The sequence below is a fragment of the Anarrhichthys ocellatus genome, unplaced genomic scaffold (genome assembly GCF_004355925.1).
Source record: "Anarrhichthys ocellatus isolate YVR2014 unplaced genomic scaffold, GSC_Weel_1.0 scaffold25, whole genome shotgun sequence".
Taxonomy (NCBI): Eukaryota; Metazoa; Chordata; class Actinopteri; order Perciformes; family Anarhichadidae; genus Anarrhichthys; species Anarrhichthys ocellatus.
In genome coordinates this window covers 4,863,147-4,885,347 of record NW_022280055.1, presented here as the reverse complement: position 1 = coordinate 4,885,347, position 22,201 = coordinate 4,863,147, and the positions used below count along the sequence as shown (strand labels likewise).

The 22,201-nt window shown below is 45.7% G+C and overlaps 1 protein-coding gene across 3 annotated transcripts in view; it reads left to right on the top strand.

The window, feature by feature from the left end:
• The window catches only part of mdn1 (midasin AAA ATPase 1), a 53,267-nt gene extending 31,647 nt beyond the window's left edge, over positions 1-21,620 (top strand). Inside the window, exons 63-102 of one of the 3 annotated variants that reach the window (XM_031861445.1) lie at positions 288-963; positions 1,077-1,238; positions 1,886-2,177; positions 2,304-2,542; positions 2,897-2,992; positions 3,134-3,228; positions 3,374-3,498; positions 3,784-3,936; positions 4,482-4,591; positions 4,698-4,771; positions 4,897-5,080; positions 5,182-5,326; positions 5,776-5,922; positions 6,014-6,140; positions 6,488-6,593; positions 7,215-7,330; positions 7,753-8,160; positions 8,242-8,468; positions 8,623-8,742; positions 9,413-9,633; positions 9,980-10,141; positions 11,197-11,334; positions 11,630-11,765; positions 11,919-12,094; positions 12,260-12,391; positions 12,549-12,690; positions 13,331-13,647; positions 13,767-13,925; positions 14,903-15,004; positions 15,087-15,285; positions 15,370-15,540; positions 15,660-15,817; positions 15,961-16,050; positions 17,069-17,184; positions 17,433-17,607; positions 17,851-17,924; positions 18,015-18,129; positions 19,034-19,100; positions 20,091-20,233; positions 20,324-21,620. In XM_031861445.1, the coding sequence (XP_031717305.1) occupies positions 288-963; positions 1,077-1,238; positions 1,886-2,177; positions 2,304-2,542; positions 2,897-2,992; positions 3,134-3,228; positions 3,374-3,498; positions 3,784-3,936; positions 4,482-4,591; positions 4,698-4,771; positions 4,897-5,080; positions 5,182-5,326; positions 5,776-5,922; positions 6,014-6,140; positions 6,488-6,593; positions 7,215-7,330; positions 7,753-8,160; positions 8,242-8,468; positions 8,623-8,742; positions 9,413-9,633; positions 9,980-10,141; positions 11,197-11,334; positions 11,630-11,765; positions 11,919-12,094; positions 12,260-12,391; positions 12,549-12,690; positions 13,331-13,647; positions 13,767-13,925; positions 14,903-15,004; positions 15,087-15,285; positions 15,370-15,540; positions 15,660-15,817; positions 15,961-16,050; positions 17,069-17,184; positions 17,433-17,607; positions 17,851-17,924; positions 18,015-18,129; positions 19,034-19,100; positions 20,091-20,233; positions 20,324-20,509 (6,781 nt within the window). In that variant the 3' untranslated portion in view covers positions 20,510-21,620. Of the gene's footprint in view, positions 1-287; positions 964-1,076; positions 1,239-1,885; positions 2,178-2,303; positions 2,543-2,896; positions 2,993-3,133; positions 3,229-3,373; positions 3,499-3,783; positions 3,937-4,481; positions 4,592-4,697; positions 4,772-4,896; positions 5,081-5,181; positions 5,327-5,775; positions 5,923-6,013; positions 6,141-6,487; positions 6,594-7,214; positions 7,331-7,752; positions 8,161-8,241; positions 8,469-8,622; positions 8,743-9,412; positions 9,634-9,979; positions 10,142-11,196; positions 11,335-11,629; positions 11,766-11,918; positions 12,095-12,259; positions 12,392-12,548; positions 13,648-13,766; positions 13,926-14,902; positions 15,005-15,086; positions 15,286-15,369; positions 15,541-15,659; positions 15,818-15,960; positions 16,051-17,068; positions 17,185-17,432; positions 17,608-17,850; positions 17,925-18,014; positions 18,130-19,033; positions 19,101-20,090; positions 20,234-20,323 lie in introns of those variants that run through there. The other 2 variants (XM_031861446.1, XM_031861447.1) reach the window with 2 other exon arrangements.
• Positions 21,621-22,201: the final 581 nt, after the last annotated feature.

Sequence of the window (22,201 nt, the reverse complement as noted above, 5' to 3'; positions counted from 1 at the left end):
ATTGGCTATTGTAGAGTTTATTTGCTTCAGTAAAGTACGGCTAATTAATATTACTTGAGCAGTTTTCTGACGAGAGTTAGCTGAGATCTCTTCTTAGCGTGACTCTAATGTGAAACATGCGCAACGAAATCCACAGTTCAGAGTTTCTGTAAAAGGACGGTATTGCCTTACAGCAGGTATGGAGAGGAGGAATGATTACAGTGACCCACATTTGGCAGGGAAGTGATGTACTAAGAGAGACTTGTGAAAAATCATTCAACCACATGTTTTCCGACTTGTTGTTGCAGGTACCTGTGGATCCGTATGCAGCAGGTGAAGGATCAGATAGCTGAGCTCTCCAGGAAGCAGGCCTGCCGCCCTCATGAACCCCAGTACGGCCGCCTCTTCCAGGAGCTGCAGCACTACCTGTGCAGCATCGGCCAGGCGTCAGTTGTGGAAGACCTGTTGTCCCACCTGCTGAAGGCCCTGCAGGGCTCCTCCTCCTCCAAGTCTAGGTCATCCGTCCAGGGCCTGCTGAAGGAGGAGGCTGTGTGGCAGAACTCCCAGCAGCGCTTCTGCCAGAGGCTGCTGGAGGACTACCCCCTATACCCCGATGTGGTTGGGCCAGTGCGGACCGGCATCCTCCAGCTCCGGCACGGGATGCGGCTCGTGGCCTCCCAGTTGGCCAACTCGCTCACGCCTGTACCCGGTCTGCCCAAGCTGGTGTCCTGCCTGCTGGCCTTCCCCTCCCTGACACCCAGCCTGCCGTCCTACCTGGCCCGAGCAGACTTCCTCTGCTCCAGAGCTTGCATGGACATTCTGCGCTGCCTGGCGAAGCTCCTGCCCCAGCAGCAGGACCCCGAGCACGTGGTCCCCCAGTCCTCCACACTGCTCCTGAACTCTCTGCTGTACGTGCAGTGTCACACCCTGTCCGCAGGAGAGTTCAGCCCCGAGTCACGCAGCCTCTTCCGACACATCTGTCAGGTCAGAGCTTCAGTTCACACCCGATAGAGATTGATCCCTGGGGTTAATGTTTGAGGGATTACAATTTTTGTCCGACTTTCCAAATGAAATGCTTGCTGTTGCTGACTCCTCAGGCTCTGGTGAACGAGTGGGACGAGCAGGAGAGACGAAAGAGAGAGCGAGAGCAGATGGAGGCCAGTCTGTACCGCAACCGCAGTCGACAGCACGGCTCAGGACTGACTGAGGACGAGCAGGAGGAGAGGGACTTCAGACGCCAGTTCCCTCAGTTCAACCAGGTATTCACATAGACTCTCTGCTCAGAAGCTGAAGCTTCAACAGACGTAGTTGCAGTGCGAAAATCAATCTTAACATTTATCCGAAATGTTTAATGCTCAGAAACAACTTGATTGATTTTGAGGATGAATGAAAAATGTCCGTCAGGTTTTATCATTAGATGGTGAGAGTTATTGTGACCTCTTGTTTCCCTGAACTGTGTTTTATTCAAAAACACCAAATTATTTTTAGAAAAGGGAAATGTAGGTGCGGCGCTATCTGTAATGCTGAAACAGTGAGTAGGAAATTGACTGACAGACAGACAGACAGACGGACACGGTCTTAGGCTGCTTTCTTTTTAAATTATTTAAATAGAACTTTTGGCCCAAATTCTATTTCCCCAATTGTAGCAATTTGCACCATACTGTTTTTTTTAACAGTTTAGGCTGATATCATGTCAGAACTGCGCCTGTGAAAACACGGGTATTGTATCAATTATGATCAAAGGTCAAATGTCATCATTACCATTAGGATTCACCCTCTTGTGAGCATTAACATCCACAGCAAATTTCATGAGATTTGGCACGGATCAAGATGTCTTACATTAGACCAAAGTGTGACATAGCGACAATGTGCAGTCATTGAGGGGTCTGTGTTCATACTTCATTAGGACTTCGCAGACATCGTGGCCGAGCCAAGTCTAGAGGGCCCAGCGGACTTGGGTCTTAAGGAGGAGGAGGAGGAGGACAAATTCCAGGAGGAGTCCAATGAGGGCAGCTTCCTGTCTCCGGTTGCCATGAACACAGTGGTCCAGGTTCATCAGCGCCTCTGTCTGGGATACGCCCAATCGCTGTGGTACCAGAGCACAATACCAGCCAATCACAGCAGAGAACACATCAAAGCCCTGGTCTCCTCCTATCAGATTGCTTCCCCTGTGATGTCGCGCTTCTATCATCTCATTGGTCAGTGTTTGCTGTCTTGTCATTATTCAGCAGGAACAAGTTTCCATCATTTTCCAGCGGCAAAGCAGAAATGTACTCTTGTGAGTGGAGTATAACTGGATCATGACCCGTGCGTTTCCCACTCAGATGCTGAACTGGACCAGCAGCTCACAGGCAGTGAACTGCTGGTCTCCGCCCTCCTCCAGAACACCGTGCAGGGCTCGGGGGGCCCCGATGGTCTGTCTGTCGCCTCAGAAGGACCTTATGACTTCTACCAGCAGCCCAACATGAGCGAGGCCCGCCTCTGTCTTCCTGTCCTGGAGCAGCTGAGTGTGGGCGTGAAGCAGAGACTAGACGACTGGCCAGAGCACCCAGCTCTCGTACAGGTTAGTAGCCCTTTTTTTTACATCAAGGCTCGCGGTACGTTAGCACGAAGGGTTTCAATGTCTTAATGCAAGCAATGATGGATGTGCTTTGGTTGTTCCCAGGATCAAACCTGTGACATTTTCCTCCTGTCAAACTTAAAGGCAGAATCGAATACCACACCAAGTTTTTAACCCACAATGTCCATCTAGAATCGCAAAACTACATGATCTCTACACAGATTAGAAAATCTGTGCACAACATTCCATGTGACCGGTCTGGTCCTGTGGCCTGTAGTCAACGTAGATGTCCTGCTGTAGAGGTGGACTATCTGTCTTGCTATAATGTGCTATCTGTCTCTGTGTGTTGTTTTCCAGCTGACTGCGGTCGTGGAGAGGATCATGGCTTTCAGTCTGGCCAGCCCGCTGGCCAAGTTCCTCAATGGGCTGGAGATCCTGCTCAATAAAGCACAGGTGAGCTCCGTTAGCAGGATTCCTTGTGTGCCGTGCACGATTGCATTAGTGAGCTCCCTCCCTAGTGTTGACACGTTTAATTAACAAGAAAATAAATCGGTGACTATTTTTTGCTTGTCCGTTCTCTGCTGTTCCTGTCAGGACTGGGAGAATAACGCCAGCCGCTCAGTCTCTCTGCGGAAGGAACTGGAACCCGTCACCCAGCTCATTATCCAGTGGCGCAAACTAGAGCTCAAGTAAGACACAAAGGGCTTGAATGCAGCCAGCATCCTCTGTTACGTTTGCCTTTAGATACTAGATGAGAGAGAGAGTAAAACTGGAACTGGAGTCCTTGATACAAGTATGTGAATGTGCCCTCTCCTTGTCTCTCTTGTGTGGTAGTTGCTGGTCGAGCAGTCTGGACAACGTAATGAAGCGGAACACTGAGAAATCAACCAAACACTGGTTCTCCATCTACCAGCTAGTAGAGAGATATCTGGAAGAACATAGGACGGATGCTAATACAGGTACGTGCACAATGGCTCTGGGTGGGTGTTGATGTTTGTTATTTATTTGAAGCGCAAAAGAAGCTCTGTGCTTTTTACCTGCTGGACAATCTGTATACCTCTGTAAGTGGAAACTAATAGAATATAAATAGCTCGGTGCTATAACAAACCGCATGTTTCTACAGACGCAAAATGAGCAAAAACGGGGACAAATATAAACTCCCTTGCACAGTCAAACGAGTGTATAACCCCAAAGAATGATTACACCATTGAAATGTTTTGTCTCCCCGTTACTGTCCTCTTCAGGTGAGGAGGTGGAGTGCCTCTCCCTGTCCTCGGTGTCCTCCACCCTCCAGGCCTTCATGGAGGGCTCCAGCCTGGGGGAGTTCCACACCCGCCTAGGCATGCTGATGGGCTTCCACTGCCACCTCCTGCTGATCCCCAACCAGCCAGGACAAGGTCAGCCTCCCCCACTCTATACAAGTCCATCTTGATTCAATGCTCACATACTCTCTGAGTAAAAGAGTTATCCTTCACTGTTCTCCATACTGGCCATGAAGTAATAATAGGCAGCCTTCAACCTGTGTTTCGCCTACATGACAAGCAACCGGCAAAAGGATGCAATGGTTGAGGGTCAGTGGTGAAGCGCATCAAGATGCAAACATCTTATACAAACAGGCCTCCACAGTGTCGGACATTTGCTTGTATAAAAGAGCAGCAATTTGTCAACTAATCAAATCCTGCTTGGATATTGACAATCGTATTGATCCGTTGACCAGACAGCGTCAACCACACCTCGCTGATTGGAGTTCGACTAAACTCAACAGCGCGATGGAAATTACCAGCTTTAGTCATTTCAAAAATTCATTTGACCTATGTACAGCCAAATGAACCCGATAGTTAAAGGTCAAAACACGGTCTAGTATCTGTTGCTTTTTGGCTGTGAGAGAGGCTGCACTATTGTCGGAGGGGGATGACCTGTTAACTCTTTCCTTGCCATACAGAGTCATTGTCCAGCCTCTTGTGGAACCTGCACAAATACTATAGCCAGTTCTCCGACTGCATCCAGACCAAGATCGGGAAGCTCAGACAGCCCATCGAGAAGGAGCTCAAGGTTCGTATCGGCGTCCTTTTTCATCGCATACCCATACTCTGAAACCTTGTGTCCATACATTTTAGAGCAGCACAGTTTCATCCGTGATATCAATTGTTGTCTTCAGGACTTCGTCAAGATCTCCAAGTGGAACGACGTCAGTTTCTGGTCCATCAAACAGTCGGTGGATAGGACGCATCGGTAAATTATTATCACCACGATTGTTTTGTGCGAAGCCACTTGTTTGTTTGTTAGGACTTGCTTTGGCAGGACAGATGGCCGCCCTGCCCACCGACGTTGTTCTGCCTTTACTCCTTTTCTCTCAGGACTCTCTTCAAGTTTGTCAGGAAGTTGCAGGAGGCTCTGAATGGTGCGAGTGTTCCCTCTCTGGTGGAACAGGGAAGCAGCGCCAGCTTGGACAGCGTGGACGCCAACCCGGAGGAGACGCCCATCCATCGGGTTCATAAGGCGCTGAAGAGCAGCCTGCCTGGGAAGGGCAGAGATCTACAGGTACAAGTGTTTTCGTTGTTATCCATTTGATCACGCTATTGTCATGTTGTTTATGGTGATGAATAATGAGTGAATAACCTAAGCTGAACTGGTCATTTCAGCTGGAGGGCCCAGAAGAAGGAGTCGATGCTTCATCTCTACAGGGGCGTCTGCCCGTTCTCACCAGGAAGATGAAGAAACTGTGCGTCCAGCTGCTGAAGAAAAACCCAGTGCCTGAGCTGGCCGAAGACCTGGACTGCTTCACTGGTAAGAATCCCACTTTGTAAACAATAAATATCAAAGTCTAACGGACTTTGTCATCTATTTGACTTTAAATGCTGTATTGAAGAAGACTTGACACTAGAGATTGAGACTCTAAACTCATGTTTACAATGTTTATTAAGGTAATATATCAAGTGAGAAGTAGAGTCATTTTCTCATAGACTTCTACACAAGCACTACTATACTTCATTTTGCAACCTGGTTGGCACAGACACAGCCACACACCTCTAGTGGGTCATAACTGATGATTGAGAGGGAATCTTTTTTTGTATACTTTTCTCTCTATTATACCTTTTAGGATGATGCAAGGAAGATATTTGTTTGTCGTTTATTTGTGTGTGTTTTCAGGCATTTTTCATTACATTACGAAGCTGCTCAATTTGCTGCAAAGCCCTCAGTGTTAACGCTGTAATCTTTTCTCCCCTTCTTTCCAGGCGAGGTCATCAGCAACCTGCGGGACCTGCAGAACCTCACCGTTGACGCGTCGGCAGAGAAAGATAAGCAGAAATCTGAGGTCAAGCACATCCTGCAGCAGAAGCAGAGAGCTCTGTCAGATCTCTTCAAGATGCTCACAGAAATAGGTGAGTTTTCCCCCCACTGATTCAAACGTGTTGCATAGTAATTTAAGACTCAGAAAGTAAAAACATCTATTTGTATCATGGTCCCATTTAGGGCTGTCGTACCGTAAAGGTCTGACGTGGAACAGGACAGTCGACCCAGAGCAAACCCTCTGTATGCAGCCGCTGGAGATGAGCACCGCTCTTTCTGCGGTCAGGAACCAGGAGCAGGCCGAGAGCATGTAAATACAACTTGTTCATAGATGCACTAACAGCTGGTTATTTTGGTTTAAGCTAAAGCTAGCAAACTTAAGCTGATAATGCTGATTTAGCTTGATGACTTTATGACACTTTTCTACTTGTGCTATTCCCTAATATTGTATACACTCAAGGGTTTTGGTATAGTCTGGCCATTATGGTTGTTAATGTAAGCTAAAGTGAAAAACCTATAAGTCTATGGGAGGCTTTATTGAATTTATTTAATCCTTAATGTTACTGAGAAACCAGGCTTAGGTGAGTAGTGCACAACTCTAGATTGTGTATTCTGTGCTCTCTGAAAGACATTTTCTCTGCATCCTCGGTGTTGCAGGTTGTTTACAGAGTTGCTGTCAGCATGGGACGGATGTCAGACGTACTTCTACCGTTCATGGGCCAGGAGAAACGTCCTGCAGACATCTCTTCAGCAGGCTGCCAAGGTCAGATACTGATTGTCTGGTGGTCCACAACATAACAACTTTAGTTGCATTTACCACTCTTACGTTGAAGTGAGAAGAAAAACAAAATCTGCTTTTCTAAGTCTTGGTCCAAGTTGTATCTCTCCTGTGTTAATGACTTCAGAACAGGAGAATAAGTTTCTTTTTTGAGAGGGTCATTTTTCGAAGTGTTTGTTGTCGTAATACTCATTTCGGCCACAAGAGGCATGGTACACACCCTTCGGTTCCCCTTCAGTTAAACACTGTTAGCGCTATCAACACTTTTGCCATAGTCTGCACGCTGTTAACGCCGCGAGCCACCTGCTCATCCATCACCATGTTGAGTGGCAATCGAAATTTTACCAATCTCATACAAAGCACCCTTTAAGTCATAAACTCAGGAGAGAACGCTGTTTAGATCAGACTTCGAAAATGAATCGACAGGTTTCTTTTTTCTCACTCGTCTCTCGGGGTTTCCGTAGATCACTTCTGCTGCAGTTCCTCAGTCTATGTTTCTGCATCCGCGTATGTCGTCTCTGTAGTTTGAATTGTGTGTGTGTGTGTGTGTGTGTGTGTGTGTGTGTGTGTGTGTGTGTGTGTGTGTGTGTTACTGTTTGGTTGTAGGAGCTGGGTTTGGGGAACATAGAGCGCTGCAGAGGATTCTCCTCTCACCTTTTCAGGCTGCTCCTCAAACAGAGGCAACGACTGGCCAAGCTCACTGAGCAGTGGGTCCATCTCAGGTCAGTCTGCCGCCACACGAATATGTTTACAAGACACCGTATGGAGCAAGGGTGTAGGTTTGGTTTCACAAGTGGTTGTATTACGATTGTGTGACAATTTTTCTACAACAAGGAGTTATGTCCTTTACGGTCTTATCCTTGATGTTAAACAGGCAAATGAAAACATCTGGATTTTGGAAGTTGGAGGTTGATGTTTAATTAATAATAAACCTGGGGGGACATGTGCCCTCATCCCTGGAGGAAATTTCACCTTTAGTATACAATAATAATATAAATGTTTCAGATGTATTTTTACATTTTTACATTTTATGAAGCCATAGATAACCTGTAGCCAGAATGGATATATTAAGTTGAAAATGATCCACGATGTGTTGCTGTGTTGTTAAATGCCGGAGCCTGACCTATCGTCGTACCGCTCTTAGGAGGCTAACAGACAGCGTCAAGGACATCAAGGCCAACCTCCAGAGCTCCAGTGAGGACGCAGGCTGCGCCCTCCCGCCCCAGGCCTCTCTCCAGGCTTGGGTCAGCAGAGGCCAGGCGCTGGCTGCCCAGTGCACCACCCTCCTGCAGCAGCTGGCCTGGCTGCTGCAGTGCTGCCCGGAGGACCTCCAGCAGAAGGAGGAGACCAGCAGCTGCAGGCAGCACACCCTGAGGTGTCCGTCCCCGCTGGCGGCGCAGCGCCAACCCCCCGGCTGCCTGATGCGGAGGGGAGACGCCGCCTGGTGCCAGCTAAACCAGCGCACGGATGCAATGTTGAAGCAGACTCAGAGCCTGAAGGCGGAGCTGGACAATGTGGCGCAGGAGAACTCCGAGAGAGCGCTCCACACATGGTAAAACACCAAGGGTTTATCTGAAATCTGGCTCAGCGATAAGAAAAAAAGCGGCCCCAATTACACTGTCTGTTTCCACAGGAACCATTTTGTCACATGCTGTTCGGCCTTCGACCAGCTGGCAGCTGCAACGGCTCAGATGCCCGGCATGGAGCAGCTCTTCACCCCGACCGTGTGCGTCGGCGGCGCAGACAGCCAGCCGGGCATCACCCAGAGCCTGCAGTATGTCAGAGGACAGGTGGAGGCTAGCATCACCGAGTTCACCACCTGGAAGACCCAGCTGCTCTCCCTGGGACACCAGCACTCAGGTGAATGCAACGAGCCATATGCTATCATTCCTTTGGTTATTAATAACCTGACATCTTGCTCACAGACATGACAAAATTGAACTGTACAGTAAGAAGAAACTCCATCTAGCACCATGATTCCACAGTTCCTTTGCTTATCTACCTCTCCTAACAGATCAGCAGCCTGCCTTCTGTACCGAGTTCTCTGCTGAGCTGGAGACGAACATCAACACGGTGCTGTGTGCTGTCCAGACGCTTGTGAAGAGGAGGGAGAATGAGCAGTGTGGGGAGAGAGGTGAGAATGATGCCGTCAGGGAGCAGCAGTTATCGCAGGCTGTTTAGAAGTTCATCTGTCAGGGGGCTTTAATGTGTGCCAGACAAACGTTCCCCACATCATCTTACTGCCAGGTTTGACCTGTACTCTTGACACCAAACAGGATGGCTACATGGACTTTTTCTTGCACCAAATTCTGACCTTTCAGTGAGCATGATGGAAAATGAACAGTTTTGATGCTTCTGTGTTTACTGGAGACATGGTCTTTGGCTGTTATATCTGTAGCCCGCTTAGCATAAAGTGCTGATAAATGTATAGATTTTAGCTTTCCAAAAAAATGAAAAAATCGGACTAAGGTTGTCTGAACATGGCTTGACAATAGACGGATGTGTGTAGCCGACAGAAGCATTTCTGTGCAATGGTGAGATCACGTACTAATCCTTGGACTGATGCCTACGACATCTCTATATTATGAATAATATTATCACTCAATTATGATATTATTTATAGTAGGCTTATATCCATTTATATACAAGTTTATATGGTTGGTTCAATGTAAAGCTTCATTTAATGTCGAGTGACTGGTAGCTTAGCTCACTGCACTTTCCAACTAGCTTACCCACCATTGTTGACGACTCATTGTAAATGGAAAAGGTGAAAAATGACAAAGTGTTCTTAATATGTATATTAGATTGTCATGTTTCAGGGGGTGCTGAGGAGGAGGAGAAGGAGGAGGAGGAAGAAGAGCCCGTGGAGGACCTGCTGAAGCCCGGCCACCTGACTCGACTCCTGGAGGAGGAGCTGGCAGCCGAGGTGGAGGCTCTGTGTGTGGGAGATGTTAGCGGCGGGCTGGAGAGGCTGCTGAGCCGCCTGAGGACACACAGAGACTCCTGTCAGCCACCACAGCTCCAGGTACCAAGAACAGCTGCTCGCGTGACATCTAGAATACTTTACTGTCCAGCTGCATTGAAAGTGGACTTTCCTTTGATGAGCCAGTGACTATGGTTTGAATCAGTGAGCCCATTCTTTATATTCATTCTCATCTTAACTAATACACATGGCTATGGTGCCTTTAAAAGGATTCAGCTAATTAAAGCTCATATGATGGTGAGCCAGGTAGAGTGATCCAGTTAGTTCTAACTTGCTTCTCCAGACACATCTACAGAATTGATTTGGTAATCCTCGATGAAGTCTTGAATAACAGTACGCCCTTATTTTTGAAATATTGCCATCAACGTCTCTCCATGTGTGTGTCTAGGAGGTGAACCGAGCATGCAGGATGCTGGTGCATCTGGAGCCTCTGCTGGGGATCTACACTGACGTGGTGCGTTACTACGTGGCCGTGTCACTGGCAGCACACAGGAGCACAGGCAAACTGCTGTCTGTGCTGGCCAGCATCTTCACAGAGCTCGCCCAGAAGGTACGGACATGACAAACGATACTCATTCTCAACCCGGAAAATATATATATATATACATACATACATACACACACACACACACGGGTATATACCCTCAGAGGCAAGTGAGATCTCCTGTGTTTATGACTTAAGAACAGATGGAAAATAGGTTTTAACACAATAATCGTGAATTTGCATTGATTTTGAAAAGTGGTATAGAAATACAGCCAATCAAACACAAAAAATACACTTTATTTTTTTAAAGAAGTCTTTATTAAAAGGCTCGGCAAGAAAATCAAACGAATGAACCCAAAAAGTCTGCAATCTATCGCATGGTAAGAACTGGTGGCACAGGGTTCCTGGGTCTTTTGAACATTTCACACAGAAGCGTGATGTAATCTAGTGGGAGAGAAGTGCAATCTATCAACTGCTGTGAATATTTTCAATACAGGTTTCCCACCCTTGATGTTTATCTTCAGTACCCAGCTCTTCCTGCCAGTCTTCCCCCAAAGGGATGTGGTGATGGGCTTTTGAAATGTTGTAAGATGTTGTAAAAGAAATGACACACGGCACCTTTTAGTGTCTGGTTTAAAAGCAGCATGGTTACGTTTCTGCTGTTGCAGTGAGACAGCAGTCACAATTGTAGAAAATGGAATTTATACAATTTGGAAGCTAAAAATGTCTGCTGCAGTAGCTGGAAGGTGGTGTCTATTAAAGGCAGAAATCTCCTAGAAAGATGATACCCCTGTCCAGACCTGGTTTAAATGCACCATCTTAGCTTTTAGAGGTGTCTCGATATATGTTATGGGTTTTAGATTATGAGGTTATTACCGTATATATATGTCTTTGGTGTAAACAAGTTGTAATAAAAATAAATGCTATTTCTTTTTTAAGGAAGTAAGAAAGATCATGCTGGCAAAACTCAATTAAAAAACAATTTAAATGCATCTCCAATTCCTTTTTTTCCCCCTCGATTGCCTCTCAGGGCTTCCGTACCGGCATTGTTGTATATCGGTTATGACGTTCAACTGAAAGCAGTGACTAAATGTTTGTTGTGGCCCCCCTCCTCTCCACAGGGATTCTGCCTGCCTCAGGACCTGATGGCCGGTGGAGACGGAGAAGGTGCCACACAGTTCCACGACTATGAGGGCGGAGGAATAGGAGAGGGCGAGGGCAACAAAGATGTCAGTGACAAGATTGAGAATGAAGATCAGGTAATTTTACTTCTCAAAACTGATTCACTCGAGGTCTGCTTACTGGCTTTTTTTTTTTTTAAAGCTTTCAACTGCATCTTATGAGCTTCATTAGCTGAGTTTGTAATGAACAAAGAGCAATCTCCATCAGCTGCTGAAGGCTGTGAGATGTGGTTTAAAGCACTGGGAAAAGTAAGAAGAAGAGTAATTAGCTGAGAAAATGCTGAATGTATGAGAAGCCTATCAAATGTCTGGGGTGGATTATTTGACCAACATTTCTCATAAAGCTGTCTACGTGTTCTTCGTCTTCTTCCAGGTGGAGGACACTTTACAGGAGGGTCAGGAAAAGGAAGAAGAGGAGGATAAAGGGAAGATCAAGGCAGAGGACAACGCCATCGAGATGTCAGAGGACTTTGATGGCAAAATGCAAGATGGGGATGAGAATGAAGCAGGTAACTTGTCCACTGACCTTATGGGGCCCACTCATTTTTGGGGTTTGTTCCACAAACAAGACTGTGAAAACCTAAAATGATTTGTAAATGAACGTGGAAACGTCTCCCAGAATCGCCGCTGAGTGTATTTTACTTGTTTTGAATGGTGCGCAGGTGAAGATGATGACTCGGCTAAAGAGGAGGAGGAGGAGCTGGATAAAAAGATGGGTGACTTGGGTGAAGGACAGACGGACACTCTGGATGAGAGAATGTGGGGGGACGATGATGAGGACGATGACGGGGAGGAAGGAAGTGACAAGGAGGAAGAGTCCGGCCAGGGCATGGACGAGGTACACAACACACTATTTGAAACATTTGAATTTATAGAGCAGCAGTTTAAAAGGTGCCCGTCAAATATTTCTAGTTGCTGATTTTAAGTGAATCTTTATTTAAGCCAGATAGATGTAATTTTTTGTCAATGTGCCCTCATTTTCCTGTCAACACTGGATCGTTAGGGTGAATCAGAGCTGGTTGCTAAAGACGACAACTTGGATGCCGCAGACCCCAGCAAAGACAAGAAACACCAGGACAAAGATGAACAGATGGACGTGGAGGAGAAGGAGAAAATCAATGAACAAGGCGATGAGGTAATGTTTTTATTAAGAAGTGAACAAATTCACAGATGCCCCCCCTTTGCACCCAATCGCTGAAGTTCATCCACAATTAGTAACTGATATTTCCCACACACATCTCTTTATTTCACGGCTTTGCTGCTTTCTGATCCGTGCTCTTGCTGTTTCCCAGCGGGAGTTTGATGAGGACGAAGTGGACCCCTACCACGGTCAGCAGGACAAGAGGCCGGAGCCTGAGGCCATGGATCTGCCCGAGGATCTCAACCTGGACCAGGAGGAAGAGGCTGGAGACGAGGGCGAGGGAGAGGGCGATGGTGAGAGCCGCAGACGAGGCCGGGTGAAACAGTAACACCGCTCTGCAATGTATAACGTGCATATGACCACATTTCTGTCTTTTACAGTTTTACATTGTGATATTAGTACTTTTACTGATGTAAAAGGCCATAGCTGCCTACTTCTTCCACCGCTGGTATTAATCAGTCACACTGGCTCAGTCACTGGCGACTGAGTCAGAACCCTCTTGTTGTGTCTCCCTCCCCACCAGCCTCCCCCTCTTTCGCCTCATTTAGCTTTTTAAAAGAAGCAGCCACAGAGCGTTGTAGTTTTGGAACACGGCAACAGCTAAATGGATCGTTTTCATTACGTTTTCCACACCCGTACGGTCTTAAATTAGTCTCAATGCGCACACACAGAAACCAGGAGCATGCACGTGGTACGAGCGCACAGAGCGAGCCGAATAGTACAATGGCAACATTTTATAGAAAGAGGCTCGCTGTTGTGAAGTCTATGGTCTCATTTGTTTGCGGTAGTTACATGAACTCAGGTATCACAGTTAATACGTGGAGTCCCTTTTAACACAAACTGTGAAACACGGAGGCCATGACACAGCGTTTGTTTTGGGCATTTGAATCAGATCAGTGAATGTTACAGTCTGGCTTTTTCCCCCCTCTTCAGAGGAGAATCCATTCAACATTGACGAGAAAGCCATGGCCCAGGACGAGAAGGAGGATGGACAGAAAGACGGAGGCGAGGAGGCGGAGGAGGGAGGAGAGAAGATGGAGGAGGACCAGGCGGACCAGCCAGGAGAGGAGAACGACCAGGAGCCCAAGACTGAAGAGGGAGAGAAGGACAAGGAGGAGGAGGGAGGGGGAGAGAAAGCAGAGGGAGATGAGGAGTGTGCGGAGAAAGACGAGGAAGAGGAGGAGAGAGGACAGGAGGCAGGAAGAGATGAAAATCTGACTATTCCAAATGACAAAGGACCCAAACCAAAGGTGTGTGTGTGTGTTTGTGTGTGTCAATGAACTGCTGTACCCTTTTGATGAACACAGAAGCTGTCCACACACATGGTTCTGTTCTGTGTGTCACTGTTGGGACATTCTAATGCTTACAGGAGGAGGAGGAGGAAGGAGCAGGCGAGGATGAGGAACAGCCCGAGGCAGCCGAGAGGAAGGAGCACAACACAGACGGTCAGACCGGAGAGCAGAGCGTTCAGAGCGACACAGCTGTGGAGCTGGCAGGAGAGGCGTCGGAGAGAGACCAAGCCAAAGAGGTACGCTCCACCTCGGGGCGGGGCCTCAGGCCTGCAGAGGTTTCACCTCACACAAGGGGGGGCATGTTTGAGCCCTCTGGTCTTCATATGTGGTTTTTGCCATTGGCCATTACAGAGCGGTGTGACAGCATCCTGCACTGTAACTTCACACAGTATAACCTTGGACATGTATAGAATGTGGTGAAGAAATCAAACAAGGAGGATAGAGCATTTACCAGCATATTCAAAGATGCATACAAACATCTAATATTGCAATTATGTAGCAACAGAGTTCAGACATTTTCCAAAACGACTTGAAATTTCTTATTGGAGAGAGAATCAGGCAGATCATTGAGGAAGATTTGTGGCCTTGTTCTGGTAAAGTCCGGCCAATTCAAGGTCCTGGCAAGAGTCCTTCTAGAAGAAAATATTATGACAATTTGTGACACTTAAGTTAAAATATATATATCTGTCTAAGTGACAGAACCAATAGCAGAGAAGGTGTGGTTAAAATATAACTAAAAAGCTGATCATTTGGACTTCAATGCTATCCCCTAGAGATGGTTAAAGAGATAATATATTATATAGATATACGGTGTATATTTAGATATACATATTTGGAGCAGAACTTCTTTTTTTCTCTATAGATTTATGGCTATGGAAGAATTTCTCTCTAAAATATTTTGGCTACGACCAACGAAACAGGACATGACTGCAGGCCTCCTTAGTCATGATTACAATTGTCAGTTGAATGTGCTGTATTAAGTATCTCACCTTTATCTTATAAACGGTATGTACAGTAACCTTATACTGTATTTGACTTTTTTAAGATAAAAATGTCCCAGGGTGGCTTTCTGGCGTTCTGTACGCTGCTGGCTCGTTGTCTGATCCTGCTGGATTAGAACAAAGATTCTATCTTATATTATGTGACGTTAGGAAAAAAATAAGCACTCACTGTGAAGTCCATCTGCCATTTCCTTTTTTTTGTGGTTTGTTAGGAGCATGGGAGCGGATCCGCCGATGCCAGCCAATCGGAGGGCCACCAGTCGAAGCTGACGGCGAGGATGGCTTCTCAGACGCAGGCGCAGAGCAAGACTCAGGTACGAGAGAGGGACCTCCACTTCTTACTGCCCTTTGTTCTTCAGTCCGTCCGTTTACGGTTAATTTACTGTGCCGTTCCAGAGCTTCAAGAGAAAACCTGGCCAAGCAGACAACGAGCGGTCGACGGGCGACTACAATGAGCGCGTTAACAAGCGCCTGCGTACAGTGGAGAGAAGCACGGATCGCCCCGAGGACGGCAAGCAGAATGATGCCCAGCAGGAGTCAGACTTGTACGAACACATCAAACAGGGAGAGACGGCCTACGACGCTCAGACATACGGTCAGTGGTCAACATTTCACATTTCCAGTGTCCATCAGATCAAGTTTTTAAGTGGATGAATGTTTGCCTCTTTGCCATTTCCAGATGTTGCCAGTGCAGACCAGCAGAAAGCAGCAGGACCTCACCAGGACCAGGACGATCAGAATGATGAGGATGTCGCCATGGAGACAGAGAAGCAGGAAGAGGACCTCCAGGCTGCTGAGGTCCAGGAGCTGAAGCCTGAGCAGCTGGACTCTACCAAGGCCTCCCAGAAGGGTGACACATTTGGACTTTGATTCTTTAGTATTTTAGGAACTTGTTTTTGGTATGTTTATTGGTGAAACGTGCTCATCCCCTGACATCATCCACTACCTCCTCTTCTTCCCGCCGTGCAGGTATAGACAGTGGGGAGATGGAGGTGCAGAGGCAGGGAGAGGAAGAGGAAGAGGAGAGGTGGAAGGACCGACAAAATACCAGAGAAGAAGAGCGAGCAGCCAGGTGTGGAGAATCCACAATCCACACAGTTCCTGAGCTGCTGCTGGACACCACGCAGGTAGAGAACTACTCTCTCTTTCTTCTTTTCTCTTTACTTCTCTGTTTCACACAAACATTTGACCTTGGGCATCAGGACTGTGTCGTAACAGTAAACTAATCAAAAAATGCTTACATTGCATTGAGTTGTGTTTGTGTTTGCAGAAAGCAGAGAGCGACCCGGAGGAGATCAGGAGGCAGATGGAGCTGCAGCTGGAGGCCTGGCACAAACAGGCTCGGGGAACTCAGGAGGAGGTGAGGCTGAACAAATTACTCTTTTTATTAAACACACGTAACAAGTTCAACTTTGTCTGCAAAATAACAATCCGTACAAAAAAATATTTTACTTTGCCTACTCTAGAATTCTTTTAGCGGTTAACATTATACATATCAAACATGGATCCAGGGGCATCTCACCACTCTCATGAGCTGTGTTTCCAATCACATATATTTTGAAGCATCACATTGGAAAGACTGAATGGAAACAGCAATTTGATGAAACTTCCTCTGATGTGAAAAATACGCTTGATAGTTGGATGGTGGTTTTTGCCTTCGTTGAAAAAGAGTTCATGCGCCAGATGGATTTTGGAAATGTTTGCCGAATAAATTCCGACATAGCGGACAGTGAACTCACAGGATCGATCAGCTGTTTCTGCTGTCGTCGTCCTCTTTGATAGTTCTGTAACGCACGAATGCATGAAGCATGGCCGCTATAAACTGACATGAAAGAACAATTCAAACTTGCCCGATGAAACACATCTCTGACGACCGCTCTCCATCTCTCCGTCGGAACTGACTCGTTTTGTTTCTGGTTAGCTACCTCTACTTCCTCTTCTCCTCCTCGTCCGTATTTTATAACACAACAGACTCTGACCTGCTGGCGCTCGTGTTTCCACTGTTGTCTTTCGGCGACACGTCACCTTGCAAGATTTCAGAACTAGACTAACTTCAAACACCTCTAACAATCTGAGAAATTGCTTTCCCCATTAGTCACTTGGACACAAAAACATGAGGGAAATAGGGTCCAGGTTGAAAAATACCTACGTTACACTTTGAGTATGCGTCTTAATAAAAATAACTTATTTTCTTGTTTTTTCCATGCATGCTTTTCTAAAAATGATGTTTACATTACCTTCAAGTCAAGGACATTTTGACTAAAGATCAACGCTCTACAATATATCAAATAAGTGTCTTCATAATGAGCCATATCCACGAACTATATCATTGTCCAGGTTGTAACTGGTCCCTAATCTGTTCCTGTCTGTGTTCCCAGGAGAGCGCAGCAGCCTCCATGTGGCACCAGTACCAGACTCTGACCTCAGCTCTGTCCCAGCAGCTGTGTGAGCAGCTCCGCCTCATCCTGGAGCCCACGCAGGCCGCCAAACTCAAGTGAGGAGCAGCACACTCACCACCTCATGTGTTATAGTGGGCTTCTCGAACGATGCGGTCAAAGACTTGTTGCTCCCATCAACCTTGTGGTCGCCAATTTGCAAGTTACTGGTCTTACTTACTGGTTTTCACCCTGGTTTTATTTAATTTTTTTCTTCTGTGATGACACTTCGAGGCCTCGTTGTTTACCAGCGCTAATAAGAGATACGCGCGCGCGATCACACATTCATTGTTCCACTGCTCCACAGAGGCGACTACCGCACGGGGAAGCGTCTGAACATGAGGAAGGTCATCCCTTACATCGCCAGTCAGTTCCGCAAGGACAAGATCTGGCTGAGGAGGACCAAGCCCAGCAAGAGGGAGTACCAGATCTGTCTGGCTGTGGACGACTCCTCCAGCATGGTGGACAACCACTCTAAACAGGTGAGAGACGGCCCTGTTGTTCAATCTCTCATGCTGCCTGTATAGAACCTCCTAATAACAACATGTCCACAGTCAGAAAGTGGCTGAATTAAACTAAATAATCATTAGTCATATAAGAGGGAGCGATGACTTTGACTCTTTTTTACAGTGGTAATCGCTTTGCCTGGACCATAATGAGTATTATTATTATAATAAGTACTGTGTGTGTGTGTGTGTGTGTGTGTGTGTGTGTGTGGGGTGCAGCTGGCGTTTGAATCCCTCTCAGTGATCGTCAACGCTCTCACTCTGCTGGAGGTGGGACAGGTGTCTGTGTGCAGGTAAGGTTCTGCATGTATAGTGGGATAACAATGAGTTTAATCATGTGTTTAATGTGAAGCTAACCTTTTAACGTCTGCTCGTGCGTCCAGCTTTGGCGAGCAGGTGCAGCTGCTGCACCCCTTCCAGCAGCAGTTCAACGATGACTCAGGCGCTCGGATCCTCCGACTCTGTCAGTTCCAGCAGAAGAAGACCCGGATAGCACAGGTGGGTGTTTCCTTTGTACTGCTCCTCCATCAACTGTCCTTCACTGTTACCGCTGTGTGTGAATTATTAAATTATAGTGTTTGATGTTTTACAGTAATTAAAATAGGAAGAAAGCTCGTAGAGGCAAGTAAGAAAAACTATTCTGGTGATTCATGTTCTAAGTCTGATCTGTGTTTATGTTATGGTTAAAAAACATTTGCCAGAATAATCTTTCTATGTTCCTTTCATTTTTTTCATCTGTGGAACAGTTTAAGGGAAAACAAGGTTTTGCAGGTGGAATTATTTTTTTTGTGTTTGTTGCCACAAGAGGGTGAAGTGCTCCTCTACCCCATGTTCTAAATAGGACTTAAAGCGTTCAGGTTTTCCCTAAAGGCAGGTTAGGGCTAATTTCAATACATTTCTATCCAAAAGAAAAAGAAAGACATGACAGCTATGCTACATAACTTGCTAACACACAAACTCTGCAAGGAAACATGAGTACTTTTAGTCTTATTTAGAACATGGGATAGTCGTGCACTCTCGTGCCCAAAATGAGTATTTCAACAACAAACACAAAAAAAAAAGAATTCACCTGCCTAAACTTTTTTTTCTCCACCTGTCAAAACAAGTTTTTTGGGAAAAGCATTTTTGTTTTCACACTTGCCTCTTAGTGCTTCCGTATAGTCGGGATGAATTGTTTATGGCAAATAAATACATGTTTTTTTTTAGTTGTTTTTTTTACAAGTTTGTCGCATTAAATATTCTCATTCAACGTTTAGTTGTTTCTCTCTTGATTTGAATGTGATGCTCTAATGCTCTATTCGTCATTAAACGTACGATGCGACTGACTCATGTGCATCTCCTCCTGTCACCTCTTCATGCCTCTCCTCTTCATGCCTCTCCTCTTCATGCCTCTCCTCTGTAGTTTTTGGACACCTTGACAAAAATGTTTCTGGCAGCACGACAGCAGATTCCTGGATCTCTAAACTCCGGTAAGGACTCAACCTGCATATTTAATGACACATCGTGCGTCAGACTGTTGGTTTAGTTCAACTTCCAAAAGGATTCAGCGTTCATAGAAGTATTGACGATCAACAAATATCTGGTGGACTGATGAAGGTTTTAGTACTTTCAGTACCCGTAGTGGAGCAGCTCAGCCAGCACAGGGCGTGTAAACACAGAATGAGCCTGGTATCTACAGTACCGTCTCTGCCATGCAGAGCTGCTCCTGAGTGTGCACTGCTGTGACAGATAGCTGATAGTTATTTCTGGATCAGCAGCTCCAGACGCAGTACACACATACTTATATAAACTTTCTGCACCATGAAAGACGGGAAGTCGAGTTTAGATGGAACCTTAGATTATATATAGATATCTAACATAGACCTTTTAAAAAAATGTAGGAGTTTCTGAGGGATTCCAAACAACTGTTTGTTGTTCAGCTTTAAAGCTGCTCTTATCAATATTTGTGTGGATCAAATGATTGTTTAATGTGAAAGGGGTTGAATATAGTGAGGATGCCAAAGAGAAATATCAGCCATTTGACAGGGGGTTATTCACGTTGATTGAAGAAATGTGTTGTGTGTTAAGTGGTGTCGTTTTTTTCTTTTTCAGTTGACGTCTAACAACTTACGCAGCCACTGTGATTTCCTCCTAACGTTGTTGCCATTCATGTCGCAAACTTCTTTGGTTGTAGCTAGTTAATTGCTAGCTAAGTAGAAGGATTCCATCCCCATTCTTAATTCTGCCTACAAAGCTTTGATTGGTTAATTGCGTTCAACTAGAGAAACGGCACGCATTAAGAACACCACCAGACCTGTTTGAATGGCGGTTTGAGGCATAGGGTCCATTCATGTAAAGTGTTGTTCCCGACCAATGTTGGGGAAATAGTTGGCTCACACAAACTAACCTTTTGTAACTGCATGACCAGCCGCATTGTGTCACATCACCATCCGCTGTTCCTCTCTCACCTCGCTCCACAGAGACGGCCCAGCTGCTGGTCATCGTATCCGACGGCAGGGGCTTGTTCCTGGAAGGGAAGGAGCGGGTGACGGCGGCCGTGCGGGCCGCACGCAGCGCAAACGTGTTCATCATATTCGTGGTGCTCGACAACCCCAACTCTCGGGTAAGTGAAGGAAGGATTTGACTTTTTTTTTTTTAAATGTTCTTAATGTCCAGACACAAAGTGTGACTTAATCATGGTGCTGTGCTGCAGGACTCCATCCTCGACATCAAGGTGCCCATATTCAAAGGGCCGGGAGAGCTGCCAGACATCCGCTCCTACATGGACGAGTTCCCCTTCCCCTTCTACGTCATCCTGCGAGACGTCAACGCCTTGCCGGAGACCCTGAGCGACGCGCTCAGACAGTGGTTTGAACTCGTCACCGCAGCCGACCAGTGAGAAGCCATCTTTCAACAGGAAAGGGAGAAGTGGGCAGCAACCAACTGCACAATGCCACTCTGCTGCCAGCCTCTCAGCCACAACTCAACAAAAATCAAAGGACTCAAAAGAAAAAAAGACGGATTTGCCGCTGTACATGTGCCTTTTTCTTATCTTTACTGTAGAATTTAGTAGAGTTTGATAGCAACCTTTGCTGTTTTGTCTTTATCAGGGGAATCCTCAGTTTATTTTGTAATTTAACGAGGATTGCTTTAACTTGCACGTCTGAAATGAAATGATGAAACAAAAATGTGATTCCCTTTCTTGTGAAACACCTCCAGTGAAGAGTCGGTAAATACCTCTGTCCCCCTTGTACTATAGACCTGAAATCATGTTTGTGTGGATGTTGTAGTCAGTGTTAAAAAGGTCTTTGAATCGTTCATCAATATGAAAAAAAAGGCAACAGATGTGCAGAGCTGACACAGGACAGTTGTTGGATTGTGTTTTAACAGAACCCCTCCTAACTTCACGACCTAACAGTAGCATGTCGGTGTGGTCATGAAGGACATTCGAAGGAACTCAGAAATGTGCCTTGGAGAGGAGAACAGTATTACATCTCACGTCCCACCTGTCGGGGTGATGGATCAGAGGCACGGTCCCATCTCTGTTCTGATGAAGGCCCCAGTGTAACCCACTTTTGTGGTTTAAAGACTCATATCTGCTGATCTTCCATCCATACTGTTTGACTTCTGCTAAACGTGTGTCCCTTAGGAGTAGGCGTTGATAAAATGTGCATTGAAATGTTTATCAACTCTGTGTTTTGTATCGTGGACCGACATGTAAACAAACATTGGTCGTATTTAAGAGGTTTCTTCATTGCATCCATCTGTTCAACCATGACTTGAAGAATCCTAACAATAAACGGTTTACAAGGCTTTTCATGGCAAACATCTTGCGCTGACAATTCCATAACCCTGATCTGTAAATCATGGTAATTAAAGTCATAAAAGTCAAAGTATAGCATGTCCAAAAAAGTCATCATACTGGATGAATTTATTTCTCTTTTTTTCTAAGTGTTTTCAAACTTTAACTTTTTTTTTTCGTGGTTCTGGTAGTGGGACAGACTTGTCAAAAAAAGTCATATAGCATGTCCAAAAAGTCATAAAAGTCATAGTATAGCATATGAAAAAAAGTCAAGTCATAGTATAGCGTGTCGAAAAAGTCATAGTACAGCATGTCGAAAAAGTCACAGTATAGCATATGAAAAAAAGTCATAGTATAGCATATGAACAAAAGTCATAGTATAGCGTGTCAAAAGTCATAGTACAGCATGTCGAAAAAGTCATAGTACAGCATATGAAAAAAAGTCATAGTATAGCATGTCGAAAAAAGTCATAGTACAGCATGTCGAAAAAGTCATAGTACAGCATATGAAAAAAAGTCATAGTATAGCATGTCGAAAAAAGTCATAGTACAGCATGTCGAAAAAGTCATAGTACAGCATATGAAAAAAAGTCATAGTATAGCATGTCGAAAAAAGTCATAGTACAGCATGTCGAAAAAGTCATAGTATAGCATATGAACAAAAGTCATAGTATAGCATGTCGAAAAAGTCATAGTATAGCGTGTCAAAAGTCATAGTATAGCGTGTCAAAAGTCATAGTATAGCTTGTCAAAAGTCATAGTATAGCGTGTCAAAAGTCATAGTATAGC